General features: G+C 42.9%; 1 protein-coding gene across 1 annotated transcript in view; it reads right to left on the bottom strand.

The window, feature by feature from the left end:
* CUNH11orf80 (chromosome unknown C11orf80 homolog) overlaps positions 1–18,637 on the bottom strand; it is a 76,037-nt gene that overhangs the window by 8,619 nt on the left and 48,781 nt on the right. The window contains 5 exon segments of the mRNA XM_055610539.1: positions 1,935–2,033; positions 6,891–7,001; positions 8,925–9,046; positions 12,990–13,136; positions 16,932–17,088. Of these exon segments, the coding sequence (XP_055466514.1) occupies positions 1,935–2,033; positions 6,891–7,001; positions 8,925–9,046; positions 12,990–13,136; positions 16,932–17,088 (636 nt within the window).

Below are 18,637 nucleotides of genomic sequence, written 5' to 3'. Positions count from 1 at the left end.
TATAGCCAGAGCTACACAGAGAACCCGTCTTGAGAAAAACAAAGGAGAGATGGCTCAGTGGTTAAGAGCACCGGCTGCTCTTCTAGAGGTCCTGAGTTCAATTCCCAGTACCTGAGTTCAATTCCCAGTACCCACATGGTGGCTCACAACCATCTATGATATCTGGTGCCCTCTTGTGTACATGTGGACCAAATGCTCACACACATAAAAGAAACAAACCCCTCACAAAAAAACAGAATTGAGATCTCTGTGTAGCTTAGGCCTTGGCCTGGAGGTTTTCTGTGCAGCTTCCATGTGGCTTGGAGTATAGGTATGCACCAGCCACTCCGCCCAGCTTGTCTGTCTTTGGTAATTGTGTTGTTTAAACCAGATACATTTAATAGAATACTTTGTATGGCAGAGTTTAAATATATCACCTTTGGGGAGCTGGAGAGTGTTAAAAGCAATCTGCATCTTGTAGAAGATGCAGATTTGGTTCCCAAGATTCAATTTGGAGGGTCACAAGCATCTGTACCTCTGGTTTCAGGGGGTCTGTGCTGTCTTCTAGCCTCTGGCACTGATGCCTACAGTGTACACACACACACACACACACACATTCAGGCTAAACAGTGATACACAGGGAATAAAAGGAAATCTTAAAATAGTAAATATATCATTATAATTCATCCACCCTATTTCATTATTGCTGGTGTAGGACATGGTTGCCTCTCACAGGAGCTGATAAGTCTTCTCCCCTCTCTCACTCCCTTTCCGTTAGATGCCAGTGCCATGCTGTCTGGATTCTCTAACCCCCAGAGGTTTGAGTCGAATAAGCGACCTGTTCTCAAAGATTTGCCACAGCAGTGTCAAATAGACTGAGTAGCAGCCCTGGGTCCCAGCCCCATTGCTTACCTGTTGCCTGGGTTCCCTCTCCTTGTCTCATGGTTTCTATACTTTCTCTAGACAATATGTTGGGATAATCATAATTTTGTTTGATGAAAAAATGTTTTTTTCCTCAATTGGGTATGATGGTACATACTTTTAATTCCAACGCTCAAGAAGCAGAGGCAGACAGATCTCTATGAATTCAAAACTAGCCTGGTCTACCTAGAGAGTTTCAGGCCAGCCAAGGTAATATATAGTAAGACCCTATTCTCAAATTTTTTTTTTCCCATTTCTCAGAAATGACTATTCCATTTATTGCCTGATGTTAAGTAGACATCTTGATATCCCTCCCTCCCTCCCAGAAGCTATAGTGTAACGATTTAATCTTTTGTCTCTTTTGCTTATTCAACCCATGCTTTAGTTTTAAAAAAAAAAAAAAAAGTCGAGAGAACCAGAGGCAGGCATGATAGAGGCCCTCAGTATGCAGAAGCAGGCAGATCTCTGAGCTCATGTCCACACCAATAAGCCTGTTCCGAAAAACCAAAAGGGGAAGGAGAGAGAGAGGGTGAGCCAGAAAGGTGGCGTTACTTAAACAATTTACTATTAGCTCCACCTGAAGGTCCACAGAATTTTCTATCTAGGATCTCGCCTTGTTAGAGGACACTGGCACCAAAAGTTCTGGAGTTACCTCACCTCCTTGAGAGTAGAAACTTCAGCTTCCAGAAAGGAGAACTACTAAATGTAGGTTTTTATTAGACAAAACTTCACAACAGTGATTTTTAGGTGTGCATTATTATTATTTTACTGATATAGACCAAAGCTCACAAAGGTTAAACCACGTTTCTAATGATGTAAAAAATGACTCAGTGGTAGAAATGGAACTCAGTGTCTTGCCATGCTCTTGGCTTCTACAAAGCACTTGGTTCCTTGGTGTTTCTCTAGCACAGGCATCCTTGCTGGAAGGCCAGCCATCTGATCTGAAGCATTTGTCCTCATCTACCCTGAATTAAGAGCTCCTACGTCAAAGTGGGAGGTTTCTACTAAATACTGAGTGTGATCATTACACTTACCTGCTCTGTGTCACATGAGCAGTGGTGCAGAAACCTATGCTGGGTGATATCACAAAATATTCTGTGCAGTTTGGAGCCAAATTCCTGGGTGTCAGCTGCCTGCAACAGGTGAGAAACAGGAGTTACTGAACTAACCCCTGGAAACCAAAGGGGAAATGCTGTAGGGGTGAGAAGCTGGCATTCCCCACTGTGCCACAGGTCTGTCTCTGCCGGGAGCTTCAAAGGCAGGGAGGGACTAGGGTAATTGTTATGTGACTGCCATAGTCTTTCCACCTTAGCAAGGTCCTTCTACCAAGATCTTTGTCTACAGCAGATAATCATCACACAGATCCCTCTGTCTCATGCCTTGGCTGTGGAAGATTCTCTTCCATAAGATGAGCAAGAAAGCCATGATTCCTCTGAACCAGTGAGGCTGAGAAGAAGGTGGGGAATCTTCTCAAGCCTTTTGGAGAGAAGAGAACCAGAGAATGCAGTCTGCATCTAGGGCAAATGGGCTTAGCTTTAATGCTTTAGTACAGAACTGTGGTATCAGTTAAAGTACATGAGGAACCAGCTAAAATTATATGCTAATTAAAATAATCGTTAGGTGTGTGTTTGCATGTTTGTAAGCCATAGGTGTGCAGATTCCTACAGAGGCTAGAAGAGGCATCAAACCTTCTGGAGCTGGTTGTGAGCCACCTGATGTGAGTACTTGGAACTAAACTTGAGTCCTCTGGAAGAACAGCAAGTGCTCTTATAACAGCTGAGCCACTTCTCCAGCTCCTAAAATGTTAATTTTATGGATGAGAAATTGAAATTCAAAAAGAAGTAACTTAGTCAAGATCAGGTAGGACGAGAGTCAGGGCCACTCCTTCCTACTCCAGTCACCCACGTGCCCATAGGTGAAGCTACAACTAAAAGGCTCTTGCTTAGAAAGCTATTATTCTTTGTGCCATTAGCTCAAAGAGCTTCATTATAGACAGCAATTTTAGATAAAACAAGACAGCACATAAGTATTAAGTGAAGCACTATTTATATACAGCAATAAAAGTTACCAACTTAAATGCCTAACGTTAGAAGAATCATCAAATTAGATTAAGTAATAAAGTACACTATTTATTAATAAAAGCATTCTAACCATGTTGAAATTGGTAAAATGCCATTTTATATACAAAAATATAATCCCTTGGTTCCAACTATACAATATGAGATGTGAAAAATCAAAATTATAGTAATAGAAAGTAGTATTTACATTTTTCTATGGGTTGTATTATCTTTTAAGGAAAAAGTACATAAAGAAAAAGTAACAGCCAAGCATTGGAAGCAGAGGCAGATAGAGCTCTGTGAGTTCAGCTTCCCCTACACAGCCAAAACTTGTCTTAGAGGGGGCAGCAGCAACAAATAGGGAGTCTGTGATCTTCTGGCGATCCTGGCTGCTCACTAATCCAAAAGGAAGACGGGGACTAGCATGTACCGAGAACCCATCATGTGAAACCTGTTTTCACAGTCTCAGTTTCTTCAGCCACTACAACAAAATTTTCACAGACTAAGGGGTTATAAATGCCACAACCCTGATAATCACAGTTTTGGATGTCTGAGGCAAGATGGTTAATGGTGATTGTCACCTTGACACAATTTAGAATCACCTGGAAGAAAGGCCTCTGAACACACTAGTGGAGGGTGATGTTGATTACAGGAACTGATGTGGGAAGACCCCTCTGTTCTCTTGGCAGAAGGTCATGAACTGTATAAGATGGACAGTCGAGAGCACTGGCCTGCACACATGCATTCAATGCTCTGTGTCTTAAAGTTTCTGTTTCTGTGGGAAAACCCCAGGATCTAAAGCAACGTAAGGAGGAAAGAGTTGATTTAATTCTACACCTCTCGGGTAACGGTCTACCCCCAAGGGAAGCCAGTGTAAGAGCAGTGTAAGGCAGGAATCTGAAGGCAGAACCTGAAGCAGAAGGAACATGGCTCCCTGGCTTTCCGTGGCCTGCTCAGTCTGCTCTCTTAGATACTCCAGGGCCATCTGTCCAGGACAGCACCGTCCTAGCACATCAATCATTAATCAAGAAATGTCCCACAGGCTGGCCTGCTGAGCCGATCATTTTCTCAATGATCCCTCCCTTCTCAATGGTTCCCTCCTCTCCCGTGTCTTTACCTTCTGTCAAGTTGACAAAACACTGGCCACCACATTCTGTTAAAGACTATAAATGTAATGTGATCAACTCAAGCTCTTGCTGTCCTGACATCCACAATGGATTGAGCTGAAATAACCCTTCTCCCTTAAGTTGCTCTGTCAGACTGTGTTAATGCCGCAACTCTAGAAACCAAGATCAGGAGGCAGCACAGCGAGGTTCTGGTAAGAGCCCTCTTCAGGGTCTTTTCCAGTGTCTTCCTGCATCCTCACATTGCGGAAGGGCCAAGGGTTTATCTGAAGGCACTATTTTTATTTTTTAATTTAGTGGGTGAACTCTGTGGAGGACAGAGTACAGTCTGTGGGAATCAGGTCTCTCCATCATATAGCTCCCAATGACTGAAGTCAGATTCTCAGGCCTACCACTGTCCTCTCACCAGCTCCTGAGGCCATTTGATTAAGAACTAATCCTGTTGCAGGGTATTCACCAGAGAAGACTGCTCAGGTATGGGTTTAAGCCAACAGGAAGTCTTTATTAGCAAGCTGGCAACTACACTGAGTGTTCAGGATCCCACTATAGCACCAAGACTTTCTCTGGGCGAACATAAATTTGAAATACTTTGGCTAACAAGAACAGTTAGCCAGAAGCAGAACTACAGAAGCCAAAATGCAAGGTTAGTATATTTAGAGACTTTCCTAGAACTATAGTTTTTGATGGATTAGGTATTTGTTTTAGTTTTGGCAGGTGGTGCCATCTATGTGTTGAGTTTTACAGCCTGAATGGTACTCCCATCATGGAGTCAGTTGTGTTAAGGTCTTAGGGCATACTAAGGACTGAGGTCCTATTACAGTTCCATTCTTATGATCATCTCTCAAAGATCTAAACAGCCAATTAGAGAGAACAACCTAAAATTCTTTTAAAAGTTTCCTTTAATGGGAACCTACTATAAATGTCCTCTGAAAGACTTCACCCATAGGGGATCAAAACAGATGCTAAGATTATCACCCAAACTTCGGGCAGAGCACAGAGAGTAGTCGGAAATATTGGGGAAATAGAAAGACCCGGGGGAAGAGGAGCGCCATAAGAAGATCAACAGAGCCAACAAATATGGGCACAGGGAGGCCTGCAGAGACCGATGCTCCACCAAAAAACCATGCATGGAGAGGACATAGACCTAGCCCATAGGCAGCTCACTCTCCATGTGGGTTTCCTAGTAAGGGGAGCAGGGGCTGTCTTTGACATGGATTCTCTTCCCTGTTCTTTGATCACTTCCCCCTGGTGGGGAGGGCTTGTCAGGCCACAGAGGAAAAGGATGCAGGCAGTCCTAATGAGAATTGATAGGCTGGGGTCAGATGGTAGGGGAGGAGGACTCTCCCTTTCTGACTAGGGAAGGGAGATAGTGAGGAAGAAGGAGGGAGGATGGGACCAGGAGGAGACGAGGGAGGGGGCTACAATGAGGATGTAAAGTGAATAAATTATAAAAAAAATAAATTCAAGTTATATATATATATATAAAGAGTTTCCTTTGGGGCTCACACCTTTCATCCTAGCACTTGTGAGGCAGAGACAGGAAAATATCTGAGTTCAAGGCCAGCCTGGACTACATAATGAATTCCACAACAGCCAGGACTACATAAAGAGACCCTGTTTCAAAAACAAAAAAAACTGTTTGTGTGTGTGTGTGTGTGTGTGTGTGAGAGAGAGAGAGAGAGAGAGAGAGAGAGAGAGAGAGAGAGAGAATGAACAACTCCTAGGAGTTGTTTTCTTCAATTTTATGGATTCCAGGGATCAAACTCAGGTACAATCAGGCTTGGCAGCAAATGCCTTTACCTGATATATCTTGACATCTCCAAAAACTTAAAAATATCTTGAGCTGGGTATGACTGCCAGGAACACCACATTGAGGGGTAGGGTTTCAACTTAAGAGGTTTGGAATGATATAAACATTCAGACTGTAGCATACATTTAGACCCCAACCTATGAGGGGCTCATATTTTCCCTCAACTTTAAAACAAATTTTAGAGAAGTTAAATATAGGCCTAATTCCATGTAGCAAGTAAACAAGTCAAGAACTGACTTATCCCCAAACTCTGATTCCAATTTATGTCACTCACTCCATTCTGTCACATATACACAGTGCTGTGTCTGCTCAGTTCTAGAGTATTGTCACCATGGGGGAGTGAGGCATTCTTTAACAAGGAACTAGGAATCAAGGATTTAATTCTAACTCTCTCTCAGCTAGTTTGGTAATCTAAAGAAAGTATTTCTTAAATAACTTCTCATTTATAAAAATGGTGTATTCAACAAAAAGCTATTCAACAAAACTTATTCTCTCTCTCTCTCTTTCTCTCTCAACAAGGTTTCTCTGTGTAGCTCTAGCTGTGCTGGAGCTCACTCCAAAGACCAAGCTGGCTTCAAATTCAAGAGATCCATCTGCCTCTGACTCCTGAGTTCTGGGATTAAAGGCCTGCACCACCGCACCCAGCTTAATTATTACTTTAAAATGTGTATGAGTGTTTTGCCTGCATCTATGTCTGTGCACCACGCGCATGCCTGGTGCCCACAGAGGCCAGAAGAGGGTGTCAGAAGCCCTGGAACCGGAGCTACAGATGGTGATGAGCAGCCATGTGGAGCTGGGCATTGAACCCAGGTCTTCTGGTAGAGCAGCTTTTAACTGCCGAGCCCTCTTTCTAGCCCCAACAAATTCTTCTGAAGACACTGAAACCTGGTACTAGGTTAGGGTCACCCTAGAAGCGTTTCAGCACTGTACATGTTATGTTGCAAGGCCTGTTGCAGTGTCACTCATCTTGGTCTGTTGGTCCCACCCCCATCTGCTAACCTCAAGAGCCTGGAGGCAAGTCTTCCTGAAGCTGCTGCAGGTGCTTCCAGTCAGCACACTCATGATGGAATTCACAGCCACAGAGAGGGAGGCCTGCAGTCTCTGATGAGCCTGGAGCAAGGATGAAACCGTATTAGTCATAAAGTGCTGGCTCTGAGAAAGCCGAAGAGCAAATATTCTAGTCAAGGCAGAGCACTGACAGTTCCACAACCAATACTTAATAAGGTGGTGAAAGGACTTTTACGACTCAAAACATTCTCTTCTTCCACAGAGATGGCAAAACAACATAGGCGGATTAAGAAAAGACAGTAAGACACTGGGTAAGACCTAGGGAATGTAGCTGAGTTGACAGCTTGCCTAGCATGCCTGAGACCCTGGGCTCAATCCCGGCACAGAATAAAGCAGGTGTGGCAGCACACAACTGTAATCCCAGCACTCTGGGGGTAGAAGCAGGAAGATCAGAAAGGAGGTCATTCATTTTCCACTAAGTCTGAAGCTAGCCTAGGCTGTATGAGTCCTTGTTTCCCAAACAAATAAGACAATAAAACAGAGACTTAGCACTGGAGAGATGGCGCAACAGTTATGAACATGAACTGCTCTTACAGGGGGTCAGTTCCCAGCACCTATGTCAGGCAGCTCACTGCCACCAAGTTCCTGTGACCTCTATGAGTACCGGCACACACAAGCACATAATTACAAATACATTTATTTTGTTTGTATGTTTTTGTGTATTGAGACAGGATCTCACTGTGTAGTCTAGGCTGCCTTTTACTTCAGAGATTCACTTGCCTCCACTCCTGAGGGCTGGCATTAAAGGTGTGTGTCATTACATCAGGCTTTGATTTATTTTTATAAATAAACCAAAAATATGTATATGGGTGTTTTTACATGAATATTTGTGTACCACATGCATGCCAGCAGAGGCCAGAAGAGGGCATCATATCCCCTGGAACTGGAGCTGTGAGCTGCCATGTGGGTGCTGGGAATCAAACCAGGTCTTCTGGAAGAGCAGCCAGTGCTCTTGACTACTGAGCCATCTCTTTAGCTCTAAAAATAAGTTAAAAGACAGCTATTGAAATTTTTTTGTTTTAAACTTGCTATTGTTTGAGTGTCTGGTATGTGTGGGTTTGCACGTGTCACAGTGACTGTGTGAGGACAACCTCATTGAGTTGGTTCTCTCACTCCACCTTTCTGTGGGTTCCTGAGATCAAATTTAGCTGGTCAGGCTTGTGCTGCAAGTGCGTTGCCCGCTGAGTCATTTCACTGGTCCCTATTTTGTGGCAGAGTCTCACACTATAACCTTGAATTTCCTGAAACTCATTCTGTAACTCAGGCTGACCTTGAGCTTTTAGTAATCCTGCTTCAACTTTCCAAATACTGTGACCATGCACAGAAACTATCAGATCCGGTTCAACCTAATATTACTTTTTTTAAAGTTTTGTTCTTCAGTTGGCTGTTTTCTCTACAAGGGGTAGGGCATAAGAAATAGGATATTTATCATCAAAAGTGCACAGAGTGAAAGATTTCAGTCTGGGTAGAAGCAAGTGTGACATTATAGAATAACTGGGAAAGTGAGGGAAGAGGGTAATGTTTACTGAAGCATCAGCTCCAGAGAACATGTGGGATCAAGATGCACAGTAGGGGAGAGATATGGCCAGGTGTGGTGGCACATGCCTTTAATCCCAGCACTTGGGAGGTAGAGGTTCTGAATTCAAGGCCAGCCTGGATTACAGAGGGAGTTCTAGGACAGCCAGGGCTGCTCAAAGAAACCCTGTCTTGAAAAACAAAACAACAAAAAGGAAGCAGTATAACCACCATGTTTTTTTTTTTTGTTTTGTTTTTGTTGTTGTTGTTGTTGTTATTGCTGTTTCTATTCAAGCACAAACTGGCTGCTATGGCCTAAATGAAAGTTTAACTCCCTGTCCAGATGCAGTGTTAGGACCTCACCACAGGCGGCAGAACAGGGAGATGCATCAAGGGAAGGAGGACCCAAGGCCCTAGTTATCCACTCCCAGATTGTTGATTTCTTATTACCTTGGCAGCCTGCTGATGTGGCTCCAAGACCTGGTCCACCGCTGACTGCATGGAATCTTGCACTGTGCTGCGGCTCTCCGAGAGGATGGCGCTGAGATGAGCAGTGAGCAAAGTATGGAGTCCTAAGAGGACGAGAATGTTGGAGCCCACGCATGAGGACGGCCACTGTTTGCATGCGGTGTCAGGACTGGGGCTGAGAAGAACGCCTCTTGGAAAAAGCTACTCTATCAGCTCTCCAGAACTAACTAATTTTAGAGACAGCCCCTCTTGATTCCCATTTGCAAACAAAAGCAAGCTTAGGAAAAGTAAAGTGAGTTACATTGCTTTTGAAGAAATACATGCTTGATTCATGCTATGAACAAGACAGTGCTATCTCCCAGAGGAGAAGGAAGCCTCTTAGCAGGGTCTAACCCTCTTCTATTCCTAGCTGCACACCACTGTTGGTGAGCCTGTCAGCAGCCTGCCATTTCCTTCTCATGTGCTGTGGTAAAGAAAAGGCTAAAACTTACAAAAATGACTCTGGAATTGTTCATGCAAGACTGTCTAAAATGGGGTTGAGGATGTTGTTCAGCTGGTACAGTGCTTGCCTAGCATGTAAGTAGCTCTGGGTTTGATCTCCAGCATTACATGAACTGGTCATATGGTACACACCTGTAATCTAGCACTTGGGAGATTGAGGCAGGAGTATAAGGAGGCCAAGGGCACCCCCAGCTGTACAGTGTATTTGAGGCTGTCTGGGGACATAGGAGATCCTGTCTCAAAATAGAATAAAAATAAGCAAACTCTGGGTGACCTCAGATGAAGTAGCCATTGTCACTTCTGCTAGCATTACTCAGCAACTGACATATGGGGCTGGAGATGTGGCTCAATGGTAAAGAGCACTTGCTCTTGCAGAGGACCAGGTTCAATTCTCAGCGCCCACTCAGCAACTCACAGTCTATAACTCCAGTTCCAGTGGATATGACTCCCATTCTGGGCCTCTGGCCTGAAGATGTTAAGCACATACCTGATACATACATACATACATACATACATACATACATACATACATACATACATACATACATACATACATACATATGTATGTGTATATACAGGCAAAACTCATTCATACATAGCACACACACACTCTTTTAAAAAGTGGAAGTATAAGGAACAGTTAGGCACATAAGGAACAGGGCACCACGAAGCTCTCCAGGGAGAGAAAGCTACATATGGACTTAAAAGGAATCTGGAACTAGAAGTTAGAGAACATAGATTAAAGGTCATTTTTATCACTAATCGATGTTGATGTGGTAACTACACTATTCTCACTTCAGTGCAGAAAATAGCTTTTCTTATCTGTTTTCTTAGATATGTTGTCTAGATAAACTGGGATCATGTAAAGTGAAGTATTTTGAAACACACATGCAATGTTCAAAGGGGAAATATTGCTGTTGCCATGGTGATGGAGCACGCAGATTCTATTTTATACACATTGGCCCCCATGTGTATAAGAAATGAGAAGTTTTTGAGAGCAGACATTTAATTAAAAAAAAAAGTTATTCCTAAAACTGCTCCTACCACCAGATGCTTTTGGTGCTGCAGCAAAATAAGGAGTTAATCATAGAAAGTTACCATGACAAGGTGGTGGGAGGCCAGCGACTGATTTTTTTTTTTTTTTTGAGACACATGAACACAAACTAATTCTGTACAATCTGCTTCCTAAAGCAAGGAGCTCTGAAGAAGAAGGCGTTCGAGGAGGTGAGGAAGGATGGGGAAAGACAAGTCAGACTTGCCTTTGCTGACCCTCGCTATGAGTCCTTCAGAGGCTATCCTAATCCACAGAGGACTTTAGGACACCTGCTTTACATACTATGCAGCAGTGTGGTTGCTTTAAAATTTTTATTATTTTTTAATGATTAAAAAACATTATGTGTGTTTATCTGTATGTATGTTTATCTGTATGTATGCATGCCTCCAGGTGCCCACAGAGGCCAGAAGATGGCATTAGATCCCCTCCCTGGAACTTGAGACATAAATAGCTGTAAGCCACTTTACATAGGTGCTGGGAACTGAACTCTGATCCTCTTGCTCTTAACCACAGAGCTATCTCTTCAGCCCTGGCAGTGATTTTTGTTTTGAGACAGGGTCTCACTATGTAGCTCAGGACAGCCTGGAACTGGCTGTGTAGACCAGGATGGTCTCAAACTCAAAGTGATCTGCCTGCCTCTCTCTCCCAAATGTTGGGATTAGAAGAATGTGCCATAGCCGGGTGTGATGGTGCATGCCTTTAATTCCAGCACTCAGGAAGGCAGAGGCAGGCAGATCTCTGAGTTCGAGGCCAGCCTGGTCTACAAAACCCAGTCCAGGACAGTAAACCCTGAGAAACAGAGAAACCCTGTCTCAAAAAACCAACCAACCAAACAAACAAAGGCATGTGCCATGTTGGGCAGTGGTGATGTACACCTTTCCCAAGCACTTGGGAGGCAGAGGCAGGTGCATCTCTGAGTTCCAGGACAGGCAGGGCTACTGAGTGAGTTCCAGGACAGCCAGGGCTACACAGAGAAACCCTGTCTTAAAACAACAAAAATAAAACAATCCCATTCCCCAAAGACAACCAATCAACCAGCAACAAAAACTAGCACGCGCGCCACCACACCTGGATTTTTATTTATTATTGTTTCTTAGCAGCGAATTTTTAAATCTAAAAAACAAACAAAGCTGCAGGCCTTCAGAGATGTGGTAAAGAGAAGTGTATAAATTATCTCGGTACAACAAAAATGATAGGTAACACTGTTTTCAAGTTATCTGAGTTCTTTGGGTATGTTCAATAGTACTCAGTGTCAAACTCAAATTATCCTAGGGTTATCCTCTGGCAAGCATTTTAAAAATACCAGGAAATAACAGATCTTAAGTCTCAGGAGAGCATTTAGCCTCTGAAGGGCCTTTGATATTACCCAGTTTAACAACTCATGTTAAAGATTGAAAGGGAGGCTCAGATGGTTTATGTGACTTGATTTTCAAACATCACTGAGGAAGCTGGAATCAGAGCTGAAAGGAAAGCCAGCTATTTTAATCCTACCCTGAAGTCCTCTCCACTGCCCTCCTCATCAGTCTATCTTTGTTAGTACATGCCCTAGGATCCTCACCAAACTCTCCTCACTTGAACTTCATAACCCAAATCTCTTTTATTTCCTGTTCTCTTGGCCTTAATGGACTAGGGCCATCAAAGAACACCAGCTTCTCAGAGTTGAAAGCCTGAGCCCAGGAAAGCAGTGTTTCTTTCCCAGGTTATGCATACTCTAGGAAAGGAGCAAGAGGCTTGGAAGGCAGGTGACAGGAAGGATCCATCATTGACTTCCACAAATAACAGGCACCAGTCACTGACAGAGCTTCCGCTCTGGGGTTATAAGTAGTCTTGTTTCACCCATGATGCAGTAGGAACCAACTCCACATTGTGAAGAACACAACAATGGCAGAGGCTGCCATAGCTCATGGAGAAAGAAACACCCAAAAGGAGGCTTACAGGGCTTCCCTCAAGCATGTCTAGGCTCCATTTCTTGTAACCTTCCTCAGTTTAGGACTTTATTGATCAGCTCTTAAAATTCCCTTCCTAGGGCTCATTGGATTAAAGCATGTGCTAGGATTAAAATTCACACTCAATGGCTTCTAAAGTTTACTACATGTGATCATTTGAGAATCTGGTGAAAATGCATGTTTCAAGCATTCTAGATTTTTACAATATAGCAAAATTAATTAATTAATCTGGACCCAGGAAGCTGCATATTTCATATGACACAGGTGATTCAGCTATTTGTGCTCTGTGGCCCACAAGCTGTGAGAACCCTTCTAATAAGAGGTTACTGTGTACCCAACAGATGCACACCAAAGCGCCCCTAACTGTAGCAGCACAAAGATAGGATTCTCTCCTTGACCCCACCTAGAAAGGCAGTGATAAGTCCTTACACATTACACAAATATCCACTTTAGACAGATGTATACACCATTTATATAGCCCTTTCTTTCTTTATCCACTTAGTACTTGGCATACCCAACCTAGCTGCTGCATTTTTCTATACATACCCAAGATTTCCACTTGCTGTATTGACAATCCACTGTGGAAATCCACAAATAGGAAAAGTAGCAGAGTTAGTCCCTGTGGGTCCATATCCTGAGACTGACTTCTCTCAGAGGACTCCACTTGATAACTCACATCTGGAAGCACCAAATCTAAGGAAGAGAGAGAGAAAAAAAGACAAATTTGTAAGGTAAGCCCCCTACACAGGAAGTGACCCAAGAACCTATATCCTGACCAAGAAGGAACTACAAGGTTTAAAATAAAACATTCAATTCCACTCTTGAATTCGTTTTTTCTATCCACACAATGGAAACAAATAACAATGAATTACATGAAGAATATCAAAATAGCCAGGCAAAGGAAATAACACTCTTGTGCATTTACTATGGAAGCATTACACAATAAATTCATTTATTTGTTGTGTAACTTTTTTGTTTCCTTGAGAAAGGGTCTCACTATGTAGCCCTCCCTGGCTGGCCTAAAACTTAATATGTAAACCAAGCTGGCTTTGAACTCACAGAATTCACCTACCTCTGCCTCCCAAGTATTGGCTCAAAGGCATTCGCCACCACACCTGGCCTCATGTGCACCCAAGGCAGCTCTGGCTAGTAAGAGGCAGAGGACAGATTCAAACTTGAGTAATGATACTCCAGGTAACTTGTGCTACGTGCCAGGTACCATGTTAAATTCCTTGTATGTCCTATCTCAAGATTTAGACTTCATAACCCTCTTTAGTAAGATCTATTCTTACTTTTTACAAATAAGAAAAAAGGCAAGTCTGGTTGAATGCCTTGTCAGCATGAGCCTGTAAATGGTAAAACTGAGTGTAGACCTTGCCAATTTCAAATCTGTGCTCCTAAGTACTAGCTGCACCCTTTAAAGTTCTGTAAGGGTAGTCCCACACCCGCATGCATGCAGAAGAGCATCCCCCTATGGGTCCTAGTTCTGTCCTTTAAGAAAATGAAGGAGGAAGCATGGTATGGTAGCATGTTCTTATAATCCTTGTACTTGGGAAACCAAGTACTAGTACAAGGGGGATTACAGCAAGCTGAGGACAGCCTAGGCTACACATTTGACAGCGCGAGACCCTGTCTTAAAAAGCAAAATAATACATGAATGAGAGAAATGAGGGTGTATTATTCATTTACAAAATTAACTGAGCAAAAATCAGACACAGTGAGCTGTAGAAACAATGGAAACCAAAAGAGTCTGAGAATAAAAGTGAAAGGGGTGCCTAGTGGTGATGGTGGCGACGGTGCCACAGGCCTTTAATCCCAGCAATCACTTTGGGAGGCAAAGGTAGGCTGATCTCTGACTTTGAGGCCAACCTGGTCTACAGAGTGAGTTCCAGAACAGCCAGGGATACACAGAGAAAGCCTGACTCAAAAAATGAAAATAAGGGAGAGAGAGAAGAAAAAGACAGTGAAAATGGATAATGAGGATTGGGAATGTAGCTCAGTAGTTCAGTTGATAGGGTGTTGGTAGCATACATGGAATTCTGGGTTCAGTCCTCAGCACTGCAGAAATCAGGCATAGTGATGCATGCCTGTAACCCAGCACTTAAAAAAAAACAGAAGCAGAAGGATTAGAAATTCAAGGTCATTCCTGGCTTCATTTCAAGTTGGAGGCCAACCTAGGCTACAATGAGAGTCAATCTCAATTAAAAAAAAAATCCAGCATGGCATCCCTTTATTCATGACCCACGATATCTCGAGGTAATACTGAAAATAATTTAGTCTCAAAATTGTTTCCAGAGACTGCCCAAGGCTGCTTCCTCTCATCCTATTTTCTGGAAAACTGTTCTTAAGAATACACAATAAAGACAATTGCTCAACCATGTTTGTAGCAGCTTTATTTGTAATAGCCAGAAGCTGGAAACAGCCCAGATGCCCCTCAACTGAAGAATGGATGCAGAAATTGTGGTACATCTACACAATGGAATATTACTCAGCAATGAAAAATAAGGAAATCATGAAATTTGCAGGTAAATGGTGGGACCTGGAAAGGATCATCCTGAGTGAGCTGTCCCAGAAGCAGAAAGACACACACAGTATGTACTCACTCATATAGACATGTAATATAGGATAAACCTACTAAAATCTGTACATCTAAAGAAACTAATCAAGAGAGAGGACCCTGACTAAAATACTCAATCCCCATCCTGAAAGGCAAAGAGGAAGGACACCAGAAGAATAAGAAAACAGGAAACAAGCTAGAAACCTGCCACGGAGGGCCTCTGAAAGGCTCTGCCCTGCAGACTATCAAAGCAGATGCTGAGACTTATGGCCAACTGTCGGGCAATGTGCATGGAATCTTATATAAGAAGTGGGAAATAGTAAGATCTGGAGAGGACAGGAACTCCACAAGGAGAGCAACAGAACCAGAAATTTGAACGCAGGAGTCTTCCCAGAGACTCATACTCCAACCAAATACCATGCATGGAGATAACCTAGAACCCCTGCACAGATGTAGCCCATGGCAGTTTAGTGTCCAAGTAGGTTCCATAGTAATGGGATGAGGGACTGCCTCTGACATTATCTGATTGGCCCGATCTTTGATCACCTCCCCCTGAGGAGGGAGCAGCCTTACCAGACCACAGAAGATGACAATGCAGCCACTCCTGATGAGATCTGATAGACTAAGATCAGAAGGAAGGAGAGGAGGACCTCCCCTATCAGTGGACTTGGGGAGGAGCATGCGTGAAGAAGGGGGGAAGGTCGGGATCAGGGGGGGAGGGAGGGGCTTATGGGGGGATACAAAGTGAATAAAGTGTAATTAATAAAAAATTTTGAAAAAAAAAGTTCTGCATATAATCGCTGATACAATTATATTATAAATGATGGGATTTATAATCAACATGGAAACAAATGTGTGGAAATGTATGTGAGGGATTACTTAGATTAAATTACATGCAATGAGAAGACATACTCAAAATATAGCTGGTAACATACCCCCCCCCCAAAAAAAAGAGAATAAAAGCCTTTCCTAAAGGCTGATTTCTTAAAGTACCCTAGAGATGCTGCCTTATTGCAAGATGCAGCAATCTTTTCATACTAGTGAAAATCCTAGAACATCCCTTTCTCTACTGGCCGTTTTCTATAGGGCTCCTAGAGTCAAGCTCAGAACTGTAAACCTCCAAGATCTTAGCCATGGTTGCAGTCCTGCTCCTCAGTCGTATATATTGGTACAGTCATTAGCCACTCAATTTCTAGTAAGTATGGTAATCAATTGCTGTGTATGTGCAGCCATGTGCCATGGTGCATGTGTAGGAGTCAGAGGACAGCTTGCAAGAGTGAGATCTCTCCTTAGATCTACAGTGTGGATCCTAGGGATAAAGCTCAGGTCATCAGACTTGGTAGCAGCTGTGTTTACCCTCTGAGGCAGCTCGCCAGTCCCAACCTTTCAACTTTTAGTGCAGCTTACCCAAAATTAACATGGTTAGACCCTATATGAGTACCACAACCAGCTTTCCAGGTTTACGCTACTTGAGCTGCATTGTGTTGCCTTTAATTTCTTCTAAGTAGTTTTTTGTGTGCTAACACTTATTTCAATAGGAATCATGTCCTTTCCATGGTACAGAAGAGCGGCTGCTCCCTCATCTACTGTTCTAAAGCTCCCAGACTGACAAATAGAAGTGTGACAGAAACCTTCCAAGAAAGTCCCTATGAAAAGCTTGAGAAATAGAGGCAGCAGTGGAAGTGAGAAAGCCAGGGTCAGGCTGAAATGGCAAAGCAGGCTCTGACTGAGCTTTGCTGCAGGACACACTGCTTGTTTTAAATGGCATCTCAGATGTGGTCAGATCCCATCCTCTTGCCAGGCCAACATCATATTACTGGATCTGTTTTTTTTTTGTTGTTGTTGTTGTTTTTTTACATACATCTGTTATTTCTACTCATTTCTCTAATTCTTCAGATTTCTAAATTTTGCTTCAAAATATAGATACATACGTGTATCCAAACTGAGGTCCGAACTGGGCACCATAAACAAATTGTGTTTCTTCCAGTTGATGAAATAAGAGGTATCTCTGAAGACAGTGGTGCTTGGATGCTCCTGGTGTGAGGTTATTAGAGGCAGACCCAAAGGTCCATATAGAAATATGTATAGCTGCTAAAGAAAACTTAGAATTTTCTTACAGCTATATACTCACTTGTTTAAAACAAACTTACATACTGGCCTGGTTCACACTCCTAGGAATATACATGTTAGACAATTGCATGTTTAGCTTTTTCCACACCACACTTTTTCTGGTATGATGAGCCAGAACTCTACCAGGATCCTCAGATTTCTGCAGGGGGTTAATGAATGTGGGCTACACATAGAATACTGGGACGATTTTGATTCCTTATTCATCTAATCATAGATTTGAGGAGAAACACAATGCTAGGTTCTGGAGGTACGAAGATGAGTACCCAGATTCAGCATCTATTTCAAGTTTTACCATATTTTACTATGGGAGGCAATTAAAACCTACGGTTTTCAATACAAGGTGTTGCATGCTTGAATGCAACTACAAAGGACTATTTTCTAGAAAGTAATTGAGAAATTTCCTCTCACTCTATCCAATCCTATTCTTCAACCAAGACAAAGGCCCAAGAAAGAAACACTCCCCCTCTGGACTTTTGCTTTCTTATACTTATGCCTCAATTAGGGCTTCCTACTATATATCAGTATTTGACACTTGGAGGCAGATGTTCCTTGTTTACTACAGACTGGAATGTTTTGGAAAGTCACAGAACAAGGGAGGCTGAACTCTTGACGTCTCCCTCACAATCTCAGCAGGCCACACTCACTGTTCAGGATCAGAGAATCTTTGAGCTGCTTCATATACATTGTGAAGAACAGAGTGTCTGGAGAGAACCCTGGCTGTTGTGGAACTTGCTCTGTAGACCAGGCTGGCCTTGAATTCTGAGAATTGCCTGCTTCTGCCTCCTGAGAGCTGTGATTAAAAGTATGCACCACTCCCTCCCAGCTGGCGTTTTACTTTTTATCACTATTTTGATTTTATTTGTTTGGGAGTTTTGTCTGCATGCACACTTGTGTAGCACATGAATGCAGTGCTCACAAAGGCCAGAAGAGCATGTCAAACCCCATGGAACTGCAGTTACAGTTGTGGAATCAAACCCAGGCCCTGGGAGAGCTGCCAGTGCTCCTCACTGCGGAGCCATCCCTCCAGATCCAGACCTCTTTGAGGGAAGATTTCATGTAGCCTAGATGAGCCTCAAACTATACAGCCAAGGATGACCTTGGCTTTTTGATACTGTATTCACCTCCTGTGTGCTGAGGTTACAGGCATACGCCTCTACCCAGTTTGTGTGGTGCTGAAGTCCAGAAGCAGGGCTTTGTGCACACTAGCAAGCACTCTATCAACTGAGTTATATTACCAGCCCTTAATTGGAGGCTTTAAACCTTACATTTAATATAAACACAACCATAGTTGGACTTAAATCTACCCCCTTGTTATCTGTTTTCCATTTGCTCTCTTTACTATTTTTGGATTCTATTTTGGATTGAGTATTTTATCTCCCTTTTGACATATGAGTCATAATTCATTGCTTTAGACTTTAAAATATTATCAGGCTCCAACTTCAAGTGCTATTCTAACAGCTCACACACACACACACACACACACACACACACACACACACACACACAC

This window comes from Psammomys obesus, unplaced genomic scaffold (assembly GCF_907164565.1).
Source record: "Psammomys obesus unplaced genomic scaffold, mPsaObe1.curated_primary_1811, whole genome shotgun sequence".
NCBI lineage: Eukaryota > Metazoa > Chordata > Mammalia > Rodentia > Muridae > Psammomys > Psammomys obesus.
This window is presented reverse-complemented; position numbering and strand designations above follow the sequence as displayed.